General features: G+C 48.2%; 1 protein-coding gene across 9 annotated transcripts in view; it reads right to left on the bottom strand.

The window, feature by feature from the left end:
* LRRC7 (leucine rich repeat containing 7) overlaps nucleotides 1–20,280 on the bottom strand; it is a 281,010-nt gene that overhangs the window by 60,718 nt on the left and 200,012 nt on the right. For all 9 annotated transcript variants that reach the window (XM_083157731.1, XM_083157733.1, XM_083157728.1 and 6 more), the window contains 8 exons: nucleotides 15,660–15,729; nucleotides 11,638–11,737; nucleotides 8,486–8,610; nucleotides 7,983–8,183; nucleotides 6,604–6,726; nucleotides 5,465–5,576; nucleotides 3,924–4,089; nucleotides 1,865–3,518 (listed from right to left, as the gene is read on the bottom strand). In XM_083157731.1, the coding sequence (XP_083013857.1) occupies nucleotides 1,865–3,518; nucleotides 3,924–4,089; nucleotides 5,465–5,576; nucleotides 6,604–6,726; nucleotides 7,983–8,183; nucleotides 8,486–8,610; nucleotides 11,638–11,737; nucleotides 15,660–15,729 (2,551 nt within the window). The remainder of the gene's footprint in view (nucleotides 1–1,864; nucleotides 3,519–3,923; nucleotides 4,090–5,464; nucleotides 5,577–6,603; nucleotides 6,727–7,982; nucleotides 8,184–8,485; nucleotides 8,611–11,637; nucleotides 11,738–15,659; nucleotides 15,730–20,280) is intronic.

The following is a 20,280-nucleotide window of genomic DNA, read 5'->3' as shown; positions in this document are numbered from 1 at the left end:
TTCAATGTATTCATCTTTCTCTGTTGATAATACCGACGTGGTTTTCTGTCCCGGTTAGTGGGAAACTTTATCGCTGCTGTCAGAAATGTCACGTATGAGCCGCTCAGCGCGACAGGAAAGAGATGACACATTAACCCCGGAGATTGTAAGCACCTAATTGTAAATTGATTATAAACTCCAGAGCTATTAAGGCGAGCACTATACGCATCAGTTTCGTCTCCATGCGCTGGAATCACAACATCAGTAAGTCACTCGAGGAATAACACAGAACATGTTATGGAAAGTAAGTACAGTATGCAGTGGCGCACCCTGGGGGGGGGGGGTATGTGCCTGCAATAAACTAATCTCCAGGATGGATCGCTCAGCAGTGAACAGCACAAACTTCCTACAACAATGTGGTAATATAGATCATCTCTCTCTCTCTCTCTCTCTCTCTCTCTGGGGCAGATGTACTAAGCCTCGGATTAGTGAAGAGAGATAAAGGGGCTGGTTCTGTGTGAACATCCCAGCTTACCGAACACCTGATACGCCGCCCACCGCCTGTCCAAACGCCCGCCCCCCCTCGCCGCTGCCTATTCACCTCGTTAACATGTGAGGGGATGCGGAGTGAAAACATCCCCTCGCATGCCTCCGATGCAGGAGAAAACATTCGATGATCTCCGACCATCGCATGATTTCTCCTGCCTGCACTAAAACAAGACAGTGGAAATTGACTTTTATTTGTGAGCGCCAGAAGGAAGGCGGCCCATATGGGCTGAAAACATTAAGTGGAGATTGTTCTTCTTGAAGACCGAGGTTCGTGGCATCATCACCGAGTGCACGAGCAAACACGTGCTGGGGCGCAGGAAAGGAGAAGGGCCCCATTACTCCCAGAACCCCTCAGAGCTAAAAGGCCGACTGAGGGGAAACATACTACTGGATCTTAGCCTAAAGGAAGGGAGATTGCTATGCTTGATGTACAGCATGTCTTCACTGATGATGGATTAAAGGTCTTATTCTTATGAAGTCTGGTGAGGGGCTCCTTAAGCTCTTTTGAGACAGAGACAGATAGAGCTAGAGTTAAATAGAGAGAGAGAGAGTAGAGAGTCATTGCGGATATTGCTTTATCATTCTGGTTGCCTTTGATGTTTTTCAACAAGGCATTGATATGGTCCTGGCAGAGTTCGTCATATTCTATCTCCTTGGTTATGACACAAACCTGCTCTGCTCGATGATCTCTGTGTAGCTATCTCCCAGATTGACAACAATACATCTTGTTGACTAGATGATACTGTATACAAGGCTTTGGTGGAAAGCTCCCAAGGAAGCCACGACTGTCAGGATGTACACAGTAAAAGGTGCAGGAGGGTGTATAAAAATCAGTGGTGTAAATGTGTACGATCGGCCTAGTATAATTCAGGACACCGCAGCTGAATCTCTCATCACTTTCTCAACGTTGCTCTTGTGTAACGAGCTTGGTATATACTTTAGAACAGGCATGTCCAAACTGTGGCCGTCCAGCTGAACTACACATCCCAGAATACCTTGCCAATATTTTAGCATTCCCTAGTAGCAAAACTGTGGCAAGGCATGATGGGACTTGTAGTTTCACAACAGTTGGAGGGCCATAGTTGGGACATGCCTGCTTTAGAGTATTTAAAAAAGCACAGAGAGAGAGAGATAAAGTATCAGCCAATCACCTCATAACTAAAATTACAGGCTGATTGGTTGGCATTTCATCTGTGTCCACTTTATCTCTCTCCAAACTTTGATCATTACCACCCGTAATGATGTCGGTCATTAAACACCTTGCGTATTCAATCTTTATCTGTCACGGTAACAGGACAGTGCTCTATAGTAATCACATCAGAATGTGGTGACATACCCGGTCCAGTCTTCTAGCCTCTATGTGCCTGAGCAGCTGCTGTCTCCAGTCCGGTGGCATTTTGTTACAGGTGTCCTCTATCTTTCCCTGATTCTGCCTCGCCTTCATGTCACCGTCTGAGGACTTGTCGCCGTAGTTCACCAAGTTGTAGTCAGACGGTATCTTTTCGAGCAGGGCTGCCATGGTGGGCCGTGCGGAGACGGGCCGTGTTTGAGAGGTGCCATAGGTCTCTGTGCTGTAACTTCTCGCAGACAACGGCCTTCGCTGCGTGAGGGTTTTGACCTGATAACCTCCTTGAGATTTCACCTCCGGGAAGGAGCCGTGGTCATCGTCGTAGCGGCCATTCCTCTTCAGGAACTGAGATTCGGCCACCGACAGGCTGCTTTGGCGTTCCATAGCCCCGAGGAATGGGGGCCTACCGTACCGATCCGTCTGTGGAAGTTCATGGGGTTCACTTACCCTCCGGTACATGGCCATCTCCGTGGCACTTGCCAGAGAATCCGCTCTTTTCAAAAACCCTGGCCTTGACCCTTGACTTGTAAACTGAGGGGGGAGGGAGTCTTCGTTGACTGAGGGCTGGGAAAAGGAGAACATCTGTTCCATGGGAGGGTACCCTCTATAAGCCCTCGGACTGATCAAATCTTTTGCCATTGTTTTTGCTTGCTGCGGCGGGTACTCCGGGTTGTAGGAGAACGGTGGAGGTACTCTCTTCTCTGGTTTCACTTCAACGGCACCCTGCGGGTTAAAACTTTGGTCAAACTGATACACCTTCTTGGTGACAGGTTTCTGTTGCTGCCCTCTGCTGGTTCCGTAGCCCAACATCTCATCGTCGAGCATGGGCACCGACTGGCTCCGAGACATACTGTGCTCTTGCATCATGCCCAAGTCTGGCCTGTCGTAGCTTCCTTGCATGATGTTTCTCGGGTCGTAGTTTTGCAATGGGATATTGTAGACCTTGAACGCTCCGATATCAATTTCATCTATACTCTGAGACTTTTTGAACCTTCCCGTCTTCAAGTCCTTCATCATCGGAGAGAGCCTTTCGGTACTTTTGCTCATTGACATGGTGTTTTTTGCTGACTCGGGGCGACAGTGAGTATGCGGAAACACATTCGCCATGCTCCGACTGGAGCTGGAGTCATGAAATTCCCATGGCGGGCCTGAGAATGTTCTTGGGTTTTCTAGTGACTGAGGCTTATGCTCCTTCCTCTCCGGTAACGGGCTGTTGACTGGGGTGCTTTCAAGTTTGGACGGAAAAGCTGTCCTGTCTTCGAAAGGACTGGGAGTCCTGGTCCAGTTTTGCCAAGGATTACTGGGTGACACATCCGGTTCTTGAGGGTTTCTCTGCGTAGACTGCTCCAGCTCCAAAGGAATGCCGATAATCCGATCTTGTCTGATGAGCGGCCGCCGTCCATGAGCGGATGTGCTTCTTGATTTTGAATTGAGCATCGGGTTGCCCCCCGCATTCTCTGCCGCGTTCTCTTCCGCCACAAACCCAGTGTTGTCGTAATGTGAGCTATTGTTCCAGTTCTCGGTGAATGAGTCATTGAGGTTCTGGCGGTCGTTGCGTTGCTGAAGATTCCCAATGGGCGCTGCCTCCCGCTGGCTCAATAATGGCTTGGTTTCAAGTGGCTGCGGGAATGACTGGGTAAGTCTACAAAAAAAAAAGAAAACAAGCAATTAAATTCCGCGCAGAACTCTACGGTGATACTTTTCATGACTTCACTCTCAGGCGCTCAGAGCTGCTCTTTAAGAAAAAAATTTTAGGTAAAATTTTTTTTTTTTACAAAATTGACAATTAAGTAAGTTAAGTTACTTCCTCTCAAAAAATTTTCGATAACAATTCTGTGTCGTGGAAAGTTACAGGGGTTTCCATCTTCAGTAAACATGAACGTCTGGATATAATTATAGACTTGATGACCTTATTTAATGATCCTATAACATATGACAAACATTCCTCTATACATGGAACTCTATATTTAATCCTACGCCTTACTGGACGTGTTCCCCTTTTGCCAAGAAACACAAACCAGCGATTGTATTTAAGGGTCCGACAGACCTGTTTCCCCACAGTGAGCTGTTTACGGCGTCCTTAGCGGTGATCTGCACTTTGACACGAGCGTTGGAGGATGCAGAAGATGCTTGGGAAGGCGAATAGTCGGAGTAGGTCCCCGATGACACACTGTTGTGATGATGTTTATCCATCTCTGAATCATCGGTAGACTCTGAATGAAAACCACAGACACAGTCAATACCGCATTTAACAATGAAAATCTTTCCCCCGGTGCTGTGCCGATTTCCCCGATTTTAATTGGACATCTCCTTGTGCTGCATTTTATACCAGAAAAAACGACTCCTGTCCTACAAGGTTGTAAGTGGGCTTACTTGTTGGTTTCACTCCCGCAAGGGCATATGGTCGCGGGTGGACACTATGAATGTCGACATACATTAGGTTGACCACTAAAGGTCGACAGGACTTTGGTTGACACATGAGATATGTCGACAGGGTCGATACAAGCATTAGGTTGACAATGGGAAGGTCGGCGTTTTTCATGCTAATTTACCTTCCCATTCCGACCCTGTCGACCTTAGCCATGTCGACCTATTTCATCTGTCGACCTAAGCCCTGTCCCTTGAACCATACCCCCTGCAAGTACAGGGAGAGGGAACCTTCGAGCCTCCAGCTGTTGGCATCCAGCCGCCGCAGCTGCTCACACAGTGTAGCATAGCCCAAGACAAATATGGCCGCTGCATATGTGCATATAATATATGCATATATGCGGCGGCCACATTTGTTTTGGGCAATGCTGCCATTTGTGACCAAGCTGGGCTGAGGCTGCTTGGAACCAAGCTAGACAGCCCAGCCAGAGGGAAATCTGGTCCGGCCCACCGGGAAGTGGCCCGGTTTCCCGGTGGGCCAATCTGCCTCTGTTGCCAGGCAACAGTTTTAGCATGGCCAAATAGCAAGGCTGTAGCAGGGCATGCTGGGATGTGTAGACCAACAACAGCTGGAGGGTCAAAGGTTCCCCATCCCTGCTTTAGTATTATATAATATAAAATGTGCCGACTGCTACACGGTCACGAAGACTTTACAGCGGTTACGATGGTGCTAAGAAAACATCGCAAGGTAACCTCACTGGACATGAGCCCCCCAATGTGACAAGGGAATAAGCGCTCTCCATTCACTACAATGTGACAGCTCAGGAGAAACTGGGCGGTGTGGCACCATAATGGCAGGAAATGTGCACCACCAACTGTTTTACTCGCAACATGTAAAGTGCGGCGTCATCCTCCACGTGACATGTATCTGCAACCCCCAGCCAGAACATACATCATAGCACTAATCCCTATATAACTATCTCTTTCCAAAGTGTACATACATTACATTTATAATGCATAAGTAATGTAATACATGTGCACCACCGGCCTTCAGGGCTCCCCACAGTAATATCCAGTACAGCGGGTGTCGGACCTTTGACTCTCGTCCCTCCGGTGTTGGCCTATTGGCTGACTATCTTCCAAATGGATCACTTACCTCAGCGGATGCATTATCCCGTATATAATAATAATAAATAATAATAAGTTGCAGATTATATTCACCCTTTTTATCTTTCCCCAGCAGCACCAGTTTCGGGGGGTACAACGGCGTTTCAATCAATGATGGACGAAGCTCCGCTATGCGCATTTCACCGGGGCGATGTCCAAATGGCTCCTGGCGTATACAGAAATGCGTTAGTGGCGCCGGCTTGTAGGGTCAGGTGATCGCCATAAGTAACAATAGGCAGAACTACAACGTATCAGGTGAAGCTGCTGCTACAATGAATATGTGTGCTACAGTAAATGTGTTTCTTCTTGTTCCCAATGGAAGAAATAAGTGAGCGTGCGGTACGTGACCTTCCTCATACACACTGGGGGTGATTCTGGTGGACACGCAGCTCTGCGAAGATCACATCGCTGTGTATAATTTATAGCCCGCCCACCACTCACACATGCCGCCTCCCCCTTCAGAGGGTGAATTCACCCGCACGGCTGCGAGTGGATGTTTTGCCTAGCCTACGGAGCGGCACCCATAGACACACCATTGAATGATGTGGCGCACATACAAATCTAAGACATTCTCAGGTGTCTTAACTTTGCGGCAAATCCGACAGGCTCCCTACCTGCAGTCATCGTACACAGGGGGTGATTCAGCAATGCCCACAGATCTGAGTAAGCCTGAAACTACTATAGCATTGCGACCGCAGTCTAATGCCCAAGGGAGGGCGAAAACAGGTTGGCGACCGACCATTCTGGGGATGCAGTTTGGACAATGCAGGTGGGTCTGGACCATTTGGGGCGAGGGCGTGGCAACTGCACGATGTCATATGCAGCTGTTGTGACTCAAAACATGGCAACGCCGCTACTGGCTGCGCAGCCAGTGGGTAGCCGGTAATGTGCGAGCATGCTGCTGTATAGCGAAGCGCTTGCACAATAGCAGTGCAAACACAATATTTTGCAATTGCAATGCGGGGAAGGACCCGGCGTGTGGTGCAGCCTTGCCGGCAATTGTCATTTGGGGTCTAACTCGGCATGGGTTGCAACTTTATTAGCATATAGATCTGAGTTAGGACATTCCCCTTCCAAATCAAAAATCTCTCTGCATATGTAATATCTGGCCCCCTGCGGCGCAGCCTGGAGTTACCCAGGTGCACAGTTACTTGCTTTGAATGTCACTATTGATGCTTAAATGATGAGGATACCTCTGATCTTTCCGAATGCTCTTCTTTCTCCTTCCTCTTGGGGACATCCAGGGAATAACTCCGGATGCTTCCAGGGTCCGACATTTGGCTCTTTTGGAATTCTTTGTGCTCCCGATTTGAAACCTGAACAGATAACAGCTGGTTACAAGAGAACTGCGGACACTGAGCAATGATCTAATGACAGCATGACACAATGGTGGCAGATTAATTACACCTGGTGCGCAGCTGAGCTGGCCATGGACCTCCTAGGGCAGGGGTGTCCAAACTTTTTGTGTAAATGTGTGGGGGCCGACCATTCAGCCAGACATTCTTTGAAGCATTAATCACATCAGAATGGTCACCACTCTGCCCCCATTCACTCTATGTCCCCCAGCCTGCCCCTTCACTGTATTTCCCCCAGCCTGCCCCCATTCACTGTATGTCCCCAAGCCTGACCCTCCTTCACTGTATGACTCCCATTCACTGTATGACCCCCTTTCACTATGTACCCCACTCTGCCCCCATTCACTGTATGTCCCCCAGCCTGCCCCTGCTCCCCCTTCTCTGAATGGCCATCACTGCCTCCATTCACTGTATGTCCCCCAGCCTGACCCTCCTTCACTGTATATCCCCTACTCTGCCCCCTCTCTTCTCTGTATGTTTCCCAGCCCCTTGTGTGAGCCAGAGGAAGGAGAGGCATAGCAGGCACTGCAAGGACATGAGGTGCTTGGGCTCCCGCTGCTGCCCTCCTCTGCTCTGCATGTTACGGGAGCAAGCTTCCCCCTTGCTGCCCCCCTCCCCAAACACTGCTTTCACTGTGATTGTGGAGTAGGGTGATATACGATTGCAGCAGCAGGGGTAGGACGCCAAACACATCTGACTGTGGCGGCCGGCACCTCCTCACTGCAGCAGACAGCAAGGTAAAGACGCGCTCGCCGGGGCCCCACCTTTAGTGTCCTATGCTGTGCTTCTCACATCTGATGCTCTGCCCGCTTCCAGCTGGAGGCTGCGGGCCGCTTGAAATGACAACACGGGCCGCAATTGGCCCCGGGGCCTGACTTTGGACATGCATGTCCTAGGGGTTACGCTTTGTGCACGGCTGAGCTGGCCATGGACCTCCTAGGGGTTACACTTTATGCACAGCTGTCACACTTTATCTCTCACCAAGACTTAATACATAGACCCCATTATTTCCTATGGCACAGGACTCCCTGTGATGCCTGGGTGCCAGTAAATTTGGAACGTGATGCACGGTAATCTTCTTTATGGGCCCTCATTGTGGTTTGGGATCTCACCCAGTTTGGAAACCCACGAGTGTTGTATGATTGGACAGTGATCCTGTCACTCAGGCTGGGAAGCAAGATCAGCCAATCTGTGCCCAGCATGAGGTTCACGCGTACCTCAGTCTTCATCTCTTTCGCTGACATCGGCCACTTATGTTCGTATTTCTCCTTGAGGTTCTGCTCCGCTGTCGGCGTTGGGATGGAGTTATCCAGGGAAGAGCTGTGAGTCGCCTTCCCAACCATGTTCTGTACCGACTTCACCATATTCTTTAAATCCTCTGGATACGGTGTTGGGTATCTCTTTAGATTGATTTCAACCTGGATTGGGAGGAAGGACAAATGGTCAGAACCACGTTCATTATACTGAGTGCAATCAGACAGTGATTTCTGGCACTGTGCAGCAGTAAACAGTTTGTTATTAGCAAATCAGTGGCTGCTAACTAGCAAGGGAACTCGTGCAGGTGTTCAGCCAGTAACATGAATCAGCCGCGAGCAGAGCTTTCATTGATCAACGATGATTTCGGACATCGATGGTCGATGGCCATCCCTACAACAAACCATAAGCCATTGCAGGTGGGTATTTGAGGCTGGTGTTGTGATAAGGAAAACCTGGCACCGACCTTCACTTTCCCAGGACCCTCCTCTTCTTCTTTCTTGTCTTCAAACTCGAATGCCACAGTCATCCTCTGCTGCCGCTGCTCCTCCCACAGCGTGGGGTTAAAGCTGTCACTGTCCGACTGGAAATCTGTATTATAAAGACAGACTGAGGCTCACATGTGCGACTGACAGACGCTACGTTACACCGTCAACGTTGCCAAAAACAGATATTCATTTTACACCCACATGTTCATTCCATCCGCTTCAAACCAGAGTGATAATTATTATTCACTATTACATTAACAGATTGCTATACACAGTTATTACAATGCAAGCACGGACGCTGCATCGTTGTCTGCGGCCCTATGGCAGAAATGCGTCACTTACTGGTCATGTTGGTAACACCCCTGCTGCGTAAGATGGTCAACAGAGTTTTTTTCTTATTTTTAGATAAAAAGAAGCAAAAAAACAATGTCAACGTTCTGGTGTCGGCGTGTTAAAGGTCGGCAGCATTATCGACATTATTGAATGTCGACATTTTGGTTGTCCACCTAAAGTCCATTCAGACTTTTAACCCATGCGAACCGTTGCAGATTTGCAATGGTGAGCGATGTTTCCTAACTGCGCATGTGCAGTGTGGGCTGGGGGGGGAGTGGTGCAGCGGCGGGTAATCGCACCCATGGGAACGCCCAGAATGTGATGTGTGTTCCCATGATGGGCGTTCCCATGGTAATAAGCCATGGACGCGGCAGCTGGGGGGTGGGCCCGATCACCGGATGTCAGCTGCCCGCCATGTTCCCCTCCAGGACACACGCATAGCTAAGACACCTGAGAGTGTCCTTGTTCTGCGGGTACCTCCCACATCATGCGATGGTCGTCCACCATCGCATGATGTGGGCGAATTCGCCCTGAGAAGGGGGCGTGGCCTGTGCGAACAGTGGGCGGGCTTAAAATGACACGCAGCGCTGCGAACTTCGCATCGCTGCATGACAACTAGAATAACCTCCTTTGTGCGTGGGCCCATTAGAAGAATTTGGTGGCTGGACCTGCGGTGATTGTGTCCGGTGCTGGCGATTGTCAACTCCAAGGTCCAGTACAAATGCAGAGGGCACAGACCGGGCATTCCCCCTGGGATCAATGATTTTGAGGAAGCAGACGAAGAGGAACCAGACACATTAATAGGTAATGCAGCCGGAGCTGAAACTCTATGATACAACCAAAGTTGTTTTATCAAAGACATCAAAAGTCGGATGAGTCAACAAAGCAGCCGCTGAGTCAGCAACACTGCACTGTATAACCGACAGCAGGATTAGAGGTCACCTAGTGCTGGGGACGCAGGGGGAGGGGCTAGCTCAGAACATCTCACAGCATCAGCCAAGACTTACCCAAACTACTTGGAGCTTTAAAAGTCAAAAACAAACTGCTGAATGATCCTGCGCCCTTCCTCCTGTGGGTGGCACTAAGAGTCTCAGCATGCTCTCACCTCTCGTAATACATTTAGGGGGTGATGCGAGAGGAATTTGCTTCCCCGTCAGATGTTTGGGGGCTGCAAATGCGCGAATATGCACATGTGGAAAACCCCTAGAGCGAACACCTTCGCGAGTTCCACGCTCGCTAAAGGGTTCGCTCCAGGATAGGTGGGCAGAGGGCGAGCAGGGGGCAGAAGCAGGGGATTGGCCAGCGATTTATGGGCACACCCACAGAAAAGCTGGTTGTACCAATACAAACGCAGGCGCATCTGCTTGGGGTGGGGGAGGCTGACGTCACGCGACGCCCCAAATTTCTGCGCGGGAGGGGCAAAATTCTGTTTAATCACAACGGAAGATGCAAAAAATAAAAGTGATTTGGGGTAATTTGAGGTGACTTAACATTTTGTAAAAGAAAATAATAATAATGAAAAGCCATGAACTTTTTTTTTTAAAATATATAATTTCGGTACTTGTTTCCTAGCACGGCCACAACGATCCTGATCGTGGGCATCGTGAGGAAAAATCGGGGGCATCGCGGCCATCGCATGCACTAAAAAAGCGTGGCGAGCGCAGCGAGCCCCGCGAGGGGACGCGGATACCTGTGAAGCCCGCAAAGGGACGCGTTTACCTGTGAAGGTATCCGCGTCCCCTCGCGGGGCTCGCTGCACTCGCCACGCTTCGGGTTCGCGTTGATCGTGGGGTGGCGTCAACTACTTTTGTGGGGACATTTCACTGTTCAGGGGTGTTTTTTGGGTTTTCTGGCCCATTTACCATTGTTCCCTATGATGATTTGGGTAAATTGAGCCATTTAACATTGATTCCTATGGGAAATCGGGGGCATCGCGGCTAAATTGAGGCATTTAACATTGTTCCCTATGGGGAAATCGGGGGCATCGCGTCTGGACCATTTAAGCCTTTTTTAGCCGCATACGACGCGACCGACGCGATATTGACTTCTTTCAATGCATTTCAATGGGAAAATTGGGGGCCGCGATTGTGGCCGTGCTAGGAAACAAGTACCATAATTTCATTAAATTTGGGGTTCATAATAAAATGAAAATGTTGATTTTGGGCTAAACTTGTGGTCATTTATTTATTTTTAACCCCCAAAAATGAAATGACGTGTAATTGATATGTCAATAATTACACGTCATTTCATTTTTTGAAAGCTAATTGAAAACTTCCAGATGCTTAATTAGTCATTCGTGGGGGATGTCCGAGGGGTCCCGAAGCAAGTCGTGACATATTTACCTTCAAATAAAGAAGGTACCCCCCAAAAAATGCAAATGTAGCTTCGGAACTGGAACTTCGGAAGGGAACTTCAGATCCCACAATGACATGCTCAGTGACTTCACAATCAACCTTATGACACCCCACTGTTTGGCATGCGTCAGCCATTAGGGGGAGGCGTGCCAAACATACAGAGGACAAATGGTGATGCTGCCGGTAGCAGCCAACCAGCTGCGAGCTATCAGTTTACAGCATGTAATGGGTTAATGTGAGCTACAAGCTGATTTGTTTCTGTGGGCATCTTCTCGGTTTGGCCTCCTTTGAAGATTTGGTACATCGCCTCCTTATCTCTGTCATCTCATAGTACGATCTGATGCCCCCACTTGTGTGGCGCTGGCAAGGGCGTTGATAAATAACAGGTTGTCCACCTCGGGTATAGGAAAAGAATAAAACTGGTCAGGGAACGTAATATTTACCTTCATCTCCGCGTGGCTGCTGGGGGAACATGTAATTGGTTAGTACCCTCTGCTTGGTGTCAGGGTGCGCCTCCGTCTGCAGCGGTATTAGTGCTTTGGACTGAAAGAAAATAGTGGAAGCGAGTTAGGATGCTGCCCCCATTTCATACTCCCTGTAACCAATCAGTGTCTGTCATTTCAAAGTCTGTGCTACATAAATGACAGTTAGGAGCTGGGGAAAACTGATGGCTGGCTAAGCACAGAGTTTACATAAACCACTGAAGGGTTCTGGAGATGCCGTCACTTTGGCCCTCCTTCAGATCTGATCTCAGTACAAATTTGTTCTGAAAATGGGCAAAACCATGTGCACTGCAGGTGGGGCAGATGTAACATGTGCAGAGAGATTTGGGTGCGGTGTGTTGAAATGGAAATCTAAATTGCAGTGTAAAAATAATGCAGCCAGTATTTACTCTGCACAAAAACAAAATAACTCACACAAATCTAACTCTCTATACACATGTTACATCTGCCCCACCTGCAGTGCACATGGTTTTGCCCATTTTCAGAACAAATTTGTGAGATCAGATCTGAATAAGGGCCTTTAAGTAGCTAGTGTTAAGCTGGCCATACATCAGAAAGATCGATCTTAAGATCGATTGCGCTCATGATTGTGTACAATTTCCCTTGAAATCCCCGGCAGTCCTTGGTGGTTTTTGGACACACAATCTACTCACAATCCATCATACAATCAGTCATACAATCCATCTGCTGCATGATTGTGTACACAAGATGTGCACACAATCTGCATACAATCCATCATACAATCAGTCATACAATCCATCTTATGATTGATTGTATGATTGTGTACACAAGATGTGCACACAATCTGCATACAATCCATCTTACAATCAATTGAGATTGTATGATTGGGTACAATATCTTTCTGATGTATGGCCACCTTTAAGGTGCACATACACGGTACAATTGCTATGTGAGTAACTCTGACGCTTCCACAACTGTGCGTCAGAAACAGGCTGATCGAGGCCGCCGCAGAGGTCACAGACCCTCCCTAAAAACACCTGGACACACCTCCATTTTTACTGACACACCCAGAAAACGTTTGGTAACCGCCTACAAACATCACCTTCCTATTAGTCATATTGCGAGGGGATTGCTATTAGACCCCTGCGCTATTTTATTTTGCTATTTGTGCCCCCGCATGTGTGTTACGATCTATAAACATGTGCAGTCATTCAATAATCAATAGGATTGAGAATTCTGAAGCGCTGAACCTCCAGACTACCGGGAAGCGCACTTATTGTACCAGACCTCCCACAGGATGTAATTATCTCTGCTTCCACCAGGGATGCTAGCGAGTAATCCACTGCTCGGAGCTGCTGACATTATCCACCAGAGAGGATAAGCCGGGAAGGATTAGGGACAGTAAAATGTTACTGCTGGAGCAGTTACCAGTAATCAGGAGATAATAACCTGAGCTGTTATAGTGTAACTACATATGTGCCTCAGCAGGACGTACTGTGCAGCCCCTCCGCCAGGCCAGACAGGACTTCAAACACACAGTATACATGAAATAATGATAACGTGACATCATTATTCCCACCCTATAATTACATTGGCGTTACCAGAACGATGCCACTGAGGAACGTGCACAGAAGCCTACTCAGAGGTGACTCTAATCTTATCAGCATTACGTGACATTGGGGAAGATGTATTAAGCTTGGCGAAGTGATAAAGCGGTGATAATGTAGTGATAAAGCGGTGATAATGTAGTGATAAAGCGGTGATAATGTAGTGATGAAGCGGTGATAAAGTGGAAGGTGATAAAATGCACCAGCCAATCAACTACTAACTGTCATTTTTTAAACACAGATGATTGGCTGTTGTATTATTCCCTTCCACTTTATCACCACTTTATCACTTCTCCAGGCTGAATACGTCTGTCCCCTTATGTAGTAACGTAACCAACCAGGAGGTGTACAGTGAAAAGAGCAGCCAGGATATAGGTTGACAGTGTCTAGGTCAACAGCATATGGTTGTCTTGCACAAAATCGACACAGAAAAAAGATCAACACAGACAACTTGCCGACATGGCAATGGTCGACACAAGTAAAGACTGACATGAGTTTTGGGGATTTTTTGGGGGGATTTTTCCATACTTTTCCATCCATGTGTACACCGTCTGGGAACGGTAATGTGTCTCGATTGCTGACACGGCCTGCGCCATGGCCATGCAAGTCGACACGGTACACAAATTGGAGGTCCAGGTGATGAATTTACAAATTGACACCATATAAACATAAAAAACACGTCAACCTTTTCATCTGTTGATCATTATCAGGTCGACCTATTTGGTTGTGTCAACATTTTTTCTATGTTGACCTACACAATGGCGCTCTATTGTACCAGAACCAGTGAGAAGACACCTTCAGGGCTTTTAAAACCAAACAAACAGGTGAAGTGTGGTTTATTGCATCAAATGCTGTACACAGGTGGAGAGTATGCGCTAACTTGGTGGTGGATCGCTGATCAGTTTGGCGGATATCTGAATTACAGTATTTATATAGGGTGCCATAGCTCCCCAATTACTGTCCTAGATCTGACCTCTGACCCACTGTTCTGCAATTGGTGGCAGATAGAGCTGAGGCGTAGTGGGAGAGTTACCACACCTTCCACACAAGAAATGCACAGGTGTTGCCTATAGCAACCATTAGACTGTAATCTGATTGGTCAACACTATCACTTGTCCTATTTAGAAAGTTTGCTAAATTTCCCCCATAGAGACTAATGGGGAGACTGATTTGCACCAGGGATCCCTACAATGGAATGCTGGACTCTGATGTGGGTAATGAGAGCTGCTCAATCTCAGGACAGGTAGAGATAGTTTGATTTGTGATCAAATGGGGTTAAAAACAAGTCTGGTTCTGTTCCAACAGTCGCATTCCCCAGATCACCTAGCTGGTGCACAACTGTAGTCATTACTAACTGTCACATTTCCCAGATCACCTAGCTGGTGCACTGCTGTAGTCATTACTAACTGTCACATTCCCTAGATCACCTAGCTGGTGCACAACTGTAGTCATTACTAACTGTCACATTCCCTAGATCACCTAGCTGGTGCACAGCTGTAGTCATTACTGTCACATTCCCCAGATCACCTAGCTAGTGCACTGCTGTAGTCATTACTAACTGTCACATTCCCTAGATCACCTAGCTGGTGCACAACTGTAGTCATTACTAACTGTCACATTTCCCAGATCACCTAGCTGGTGCACAACTGTAGTCATTACTAACTGTCATATTCCCCAGATCACCTAGCTAGTGCACAACTGCAGTCGTTACTAACTGTCACATTCCCCAGATCACCTAGCTGGTGCAAAGGTGCAGTCATTACTAACTGTCACATTTCTCAGATCACCTAGCTGGTGCACAGCTGTAGTCATTACTGTCACATTCCCCAGATCACCTAGCTGGTGCACAGGTGTAGTCATTACTAACTGTCACATTCCCCAGATCACCTAGCTGGTGCATAGGTGTGGTCATTACTAACTGTCACATTTCCCAGATCACCTAGCTGGTGCAAATGTGCAGACATTACTAACTGTCACATTACCCAGACAACCTAGCTGGTGCACAGGTGTAGTCATTACTAACTGTCCCATTCCCAGATCACCTAGCTGGTGTGCTGGTGCAGTCATTACTAACTGTCACATTCCCCAGATCACCTAGCTGGTGCACAGCTGTAGTCATTACTAACTGTCACATTTTCAAACCTGTTGCATTCATTCCTCCTATAGACCCACAGGTTGCCTGATATACATGAACTGTTGGTAGATTTTGAGGACAGGTTTGGGCACCCCAGGTCTATAACCTTTTGTCCGTGTCGACCGAATGTGTGTTGACTCTATGGGGTCCATCTAATGATGGCCTACCTAGACAGCATACATCTTCTATACTACACACTTGGAAATGATCAGGAAATGATGACATTGCATTTGGCAGGGGACGGATGAGATGAGATTTACCTGATTGTCTGAGAGCCACAGAGCTGCGAGTTCTTTTAGTTTAGTAAAGCTGAACGGCAAATTCTTTAACCTGAAAACAAAGAGGAAAAACTCAATGGAACTATTTCCGCAATAAACAATTATGATTTATAAGATGTAACAAAATATTTGAATACCTTACACAAAATGAAAGAGAACTTTGCTAATGATCAAATTATAAGACGCCTCGTTTTGAGAACACTGTTGCATTGTATGTTGGGCAGAACCTTGCCAGGGATTTGTGCAGTAGTGTCGCTGTTGCTGTTGCTGAGCGTGGAGAGAATTGTGTGAGCGGTAATAAAGGAGCAATGTAGAATTTGAGGATGATTGTGTATAGTTTTTGTGGAAGGCCGACTACTCCCAACTATAGTCCAGTAACCAATACTCACCCAAACTCCTGGGGGGCTGTGGCCAGTGAAGTGTCTGGTCCTGGCCTGGGTCTATTGTTTAGATGGGATGGACTGGTAAGGTTACAAAAGTTCCAGGCAGTATCCCAGCAATGACAGGAGAAGAACTTCCAGTGTCCAGAAAGAATGAAGGGGACGGTATTGGAATATAGTTGTATGGGATTCCGGAGGACTGAAGTCTGGGAATATCATTGTATGGGATTCCGGAGGACTGAAGACTGGGAATATCATTGTATGGGATTCCGGAGGACTGAAGACTGACAGCAAGAGCTCCCAATGCACAGAATCCCCCCTCCCCCTCTTCTAATGCTGCTGCCCATCATCCCCTCTTTGTGCCTAACCTAACACCCCCCTCCCCCCCACCCACACACACACCCTAACCTCCCCTATCCTGGCTAATCCCCCCCCTTCCCCACAGCCTTACCCTAACAAGCCCTGGCATACTTACACTTGGGATGCTGACAGTTGGGATACCAGCATTGCGGAGTCCCAGCACCGGTATTATCACCTAGATTCCGGTGTCGGTATTCCGACTACCAGTATCCCGAACTCCAGTATGCTGAACGGATCACAAATAAAGATGGCGGTACTCAAAGCCTTGGAGTACCAACACACAAATAACACTGCAGTCACTATTGTCATGCCTGTTGTTGCTGATCCTTGTCGCAATCCTTGGGTCTAGTTGAAGCTGGACTGAAGCTGGAACTGGACACCCACCTAGGAAACACCAGAACTGGAGTAGCACTGGCTACAGAGCAGGTCACTTAGACCAGGAACTGGACCGGACTACGGAACTGGAATCCAATGTGTGGCGACCTGGAACTGATCTTGGAAAGGTCAAGCCCAGAACTGGACCCAGGAAATTCGAGCTGGAACCCACAACAGAGACAGGCTGATGTCAAAGACCCACCCTTAAAACGTTTGGACAAGCCTACATTTTTCTGACACTCCCAGAGAATAGCCGGTTACTACCCCAAATGCCAGCTTCCTGTCAGTCAACCTCCGTCCGATTTGCGTTTACGACCCATATGCGTTTTCTGTCGCTATTTCCCCTCACGCATGCACGATGTGTTAGGATTGGATGCGCAGTCATTCAATGATGGTTCGATTTGGGAATTCTTTGATTAGTGATTAGTCATTAGCCCCTGAGGATAGCAGGGCGGTCCGCGGGAGAACAGGCACTTACGTCCAGATGCATCAAGCTTCAAAGAGTGAAGAGCAATAAACAACCAGCCAATCAGCTCCTACCTGTCATTTTTCAAACCCAGCCTGTGACAAGGCAGGCAGGAGCTGCTTGGCTGGTTGTTTATCACTCTTGATTTAAGCCCTTTTTGAAGCTTGATACACCTGGCCCTTAGTGTAACAGAGCAGCGCAGGAGATATGGACATAGTATGGAAACAAATGGAACCCATAGCCGGGGAGAATCCTCTGCATATAAGGGACAGGTTCTGGTAAGGATAGAGTCCATTGGTAGAGAAAGTCATGTGTGCGCAACTGGATCTGATTGGGCTAGAGTATTCACCTGACAGGAATCCAATATGGCTGTCCCCATGCAGCCGTACAGTTTGCCTACAGTGCAGGGGCAGCGCTTCAGGAGTACCATGCCGTGGACAGGGAAAGTGCGGACAACCATGGCGTGACAGCGCTGGACAGGATAAAAGGGGCTAAGACCCCAATGTGTGATAACTAAGCTGAAGGTAATAAATAGGGCAGAAAATGCTTATAGACAGGAGACGAGGCTACGTTTGCAAAAAACTCCCCCCCCCCACACCCCCCCCCCACCCCAAATATTTTTTTTTTCACATTTAAGAGACCATTTGCGATGGGGGAAGGGGGTCATCATGCAGGATCACAGCTATTTGTATTTGCCATCTGTGCTGATTTGCATGGCAATACGGCACGTTCTGCAAGGTGACAGTTTATGACTCTGCATCTGGGAGAATTGGGGCATTCCTATGGATTCCAGTCTATTCATCGTTCCGCAGCTCTCGGCTAAATCATGATTATTTTCTGTGAAAGAGAAATGACAGTGAGCTGCGAGAGGCCCGGCTGGCAGCCGCTCACTGATTGGCAAAGGTGCACAGAGGTTACGCTCCATGAAAAAGACCATGGTTCCACAGGAGAGGGGGGAATCAACACGATTACTCGGACACCATAAGCTTATATCTGAGGCACACCAGAAAATGCAGAAGCGTGGTTATGCAACCCAATTATCTTCTAGCCAATAGGGTTCAAGCAAGGTCCAAGCATTTTTGTGGGGATGAGGCCCAAATCTTGCCATCGATGGCAGAGAACCACCAATCTTTTATTTTGTCTACAGAGTGTCGGGCACAGTGAAGCCCCATTTCCAGCTTCTGCCAAAAAAAAAAAAAATGTTACATATGCATGGGATGGGGACACACTCATTCAATATGAACTGCACCCGCTCATTAGATATGTACAGGGTGGGACCAGCTCAGTGCTCACTGCTGCCTGGGTCGCCTGTCATTTCAGCCAGCGGCGCCCACCACAGACCCCACTGGCGACGCTCCCCCAAGCCGCCGCAGGGTCTGCCACATATGTAGCTAGGCCACTGCCACCTGCAATGACTTGGTTGGTGTATTCTCAGACCAAGGCCTCCCTCCCTGCAGCCTAACCCTAGCCACACACCCCCCCTCCAACCCTAGCCCTTCTTAGGCAGCCTAAACAGACGCCAGCATAATTCCGATGGATATTCTGGCACCGGTGTAGTGGCCGCCGGTTGGGATTCCGGGACCGGGAATGTCACTGCCAGCATCTCAGCCATTGGCATGCTAAGCGCACCCCAGATAAAGGGGATGGAGATAAAAGTATCAGCCAATCAGCTAAATGTCATTTTGTAAAAATAGCCTGTAACAAGGCAGTTAGGAGCTGATTGGCTGGTACTTTATCTCTCTCCACTGTTTACACTCTCTCCAAGATTTGGTACATGTCCCATACCTCTCTCCACTCTCTGTTTCCAAGGTCTAGTACATAAGGGGTAATTCACACCTGCTCGCTAGGCTGCGTTAGCAAGCAGGTTAGCGCCGCCCGAGTCCCCTCAGGATGCTGCGAGGGGGTGGGTATGCTTACACATCCTCATAGACCCCGATATTAGAACTTCATTTTTACCGCGTGCTCTGCTTTCTCCTGTGATTTTGTGCCCATTTGAACCTATATGAGGCAGCTGTTTGCCGTGAGTGCGCCAGTCACATCGCTCCGTGCTGCAGGTGATCTCTGCGCAGCGCACACCCAGGTGTTTAGATTTAATGCCTACTGCCCCTAATTGCACGGAACGATTCCACGCGATGCTCTGTTACATACTAATTGGGGGAGTGTAATTAGACCACATGTGTGAATTATGCCATAACTGATTGCCTCTTCTGCCAGGAACCTGCTGAACAGATGATGCTTCACGTTCCCTCTTCAAGGTGGAAACAATATCAGTGTTACATCACACAGACCACAGGGGATTCAGCAAAGATGGAGAAATCAGACTTAGGATATCTGGCGTGAAGGGGACCGCAGAAAGCGGTAACTGTATCTCGCGTGCTGAGAATCAGCCCCATGGCCGGGGCGAGGTATGTAAACCTCAGTGTAAAGACTGAAGAATGTTCTGTTGGTGATCTCGGCGGTCGGTATGTCGGGGCTCAGTATATCGGCACTGGCATCTTAGAGTTAGAGTTAGGCACTTACAAAAGGGTTATAATTATACAGAGAAATAGGGCGCAAAAGGGGTTAGGGTTAGGCTGCGGGGCAGGGGGTGGTAGGTTTAGGCGCCAGGGTGCAGTGGGTTGGTTTAGGTAGAAGCTGATTGGCTAAAACTGTATCCCTTCCAGACTTCAATAAGTGCCCCCCTTCGTTTTGGATCTTAAAACGGTTTAGGTTGTGGGGGGCTAATACCCCGTTCTCACTGCCGCAAAAACCCGGGTATTACAGGGGCAAGCTGAAAATTCCCGTGTCCTGTCTCAGTGTGAAAGGGTCTTTGTGAAATTCCCGGGTGTTATGCCCCTGCAATTACACCCGGGTTTTTTGCAGGGTTTTTCCTGGGTAATACACGGGTGTATGGCAGTGTGAACAGCACAGACCCGGGTTTTTCACACAAAAACAAGCTTATTGGGGGATGTAATCATGTGATATGTGACATCATCTTTAGCCAGCCAATAAAAGCTACTTTTAAACAGCCAGTCACAGCAAA

This window comes from Crinia signifera, chromosome 8 (assembly GCF_055691185.1).
Source record: "Crinia signifera chromosome 8, ASM5569118v1, whole genome shotgun sequence".
NCBI classification, from domain to species: domain Eukaryota; kingdom Metazoa; phylum Chordata; class Amphibia; order Anura; family Myobatrachidae; genus Crinia; species Crinia signifera.
The sequence above is the reverse complement of the archived record's forward strand: the minus strand, read 5'-3'. Positions and strand labels throughout refer to the sequence as shown.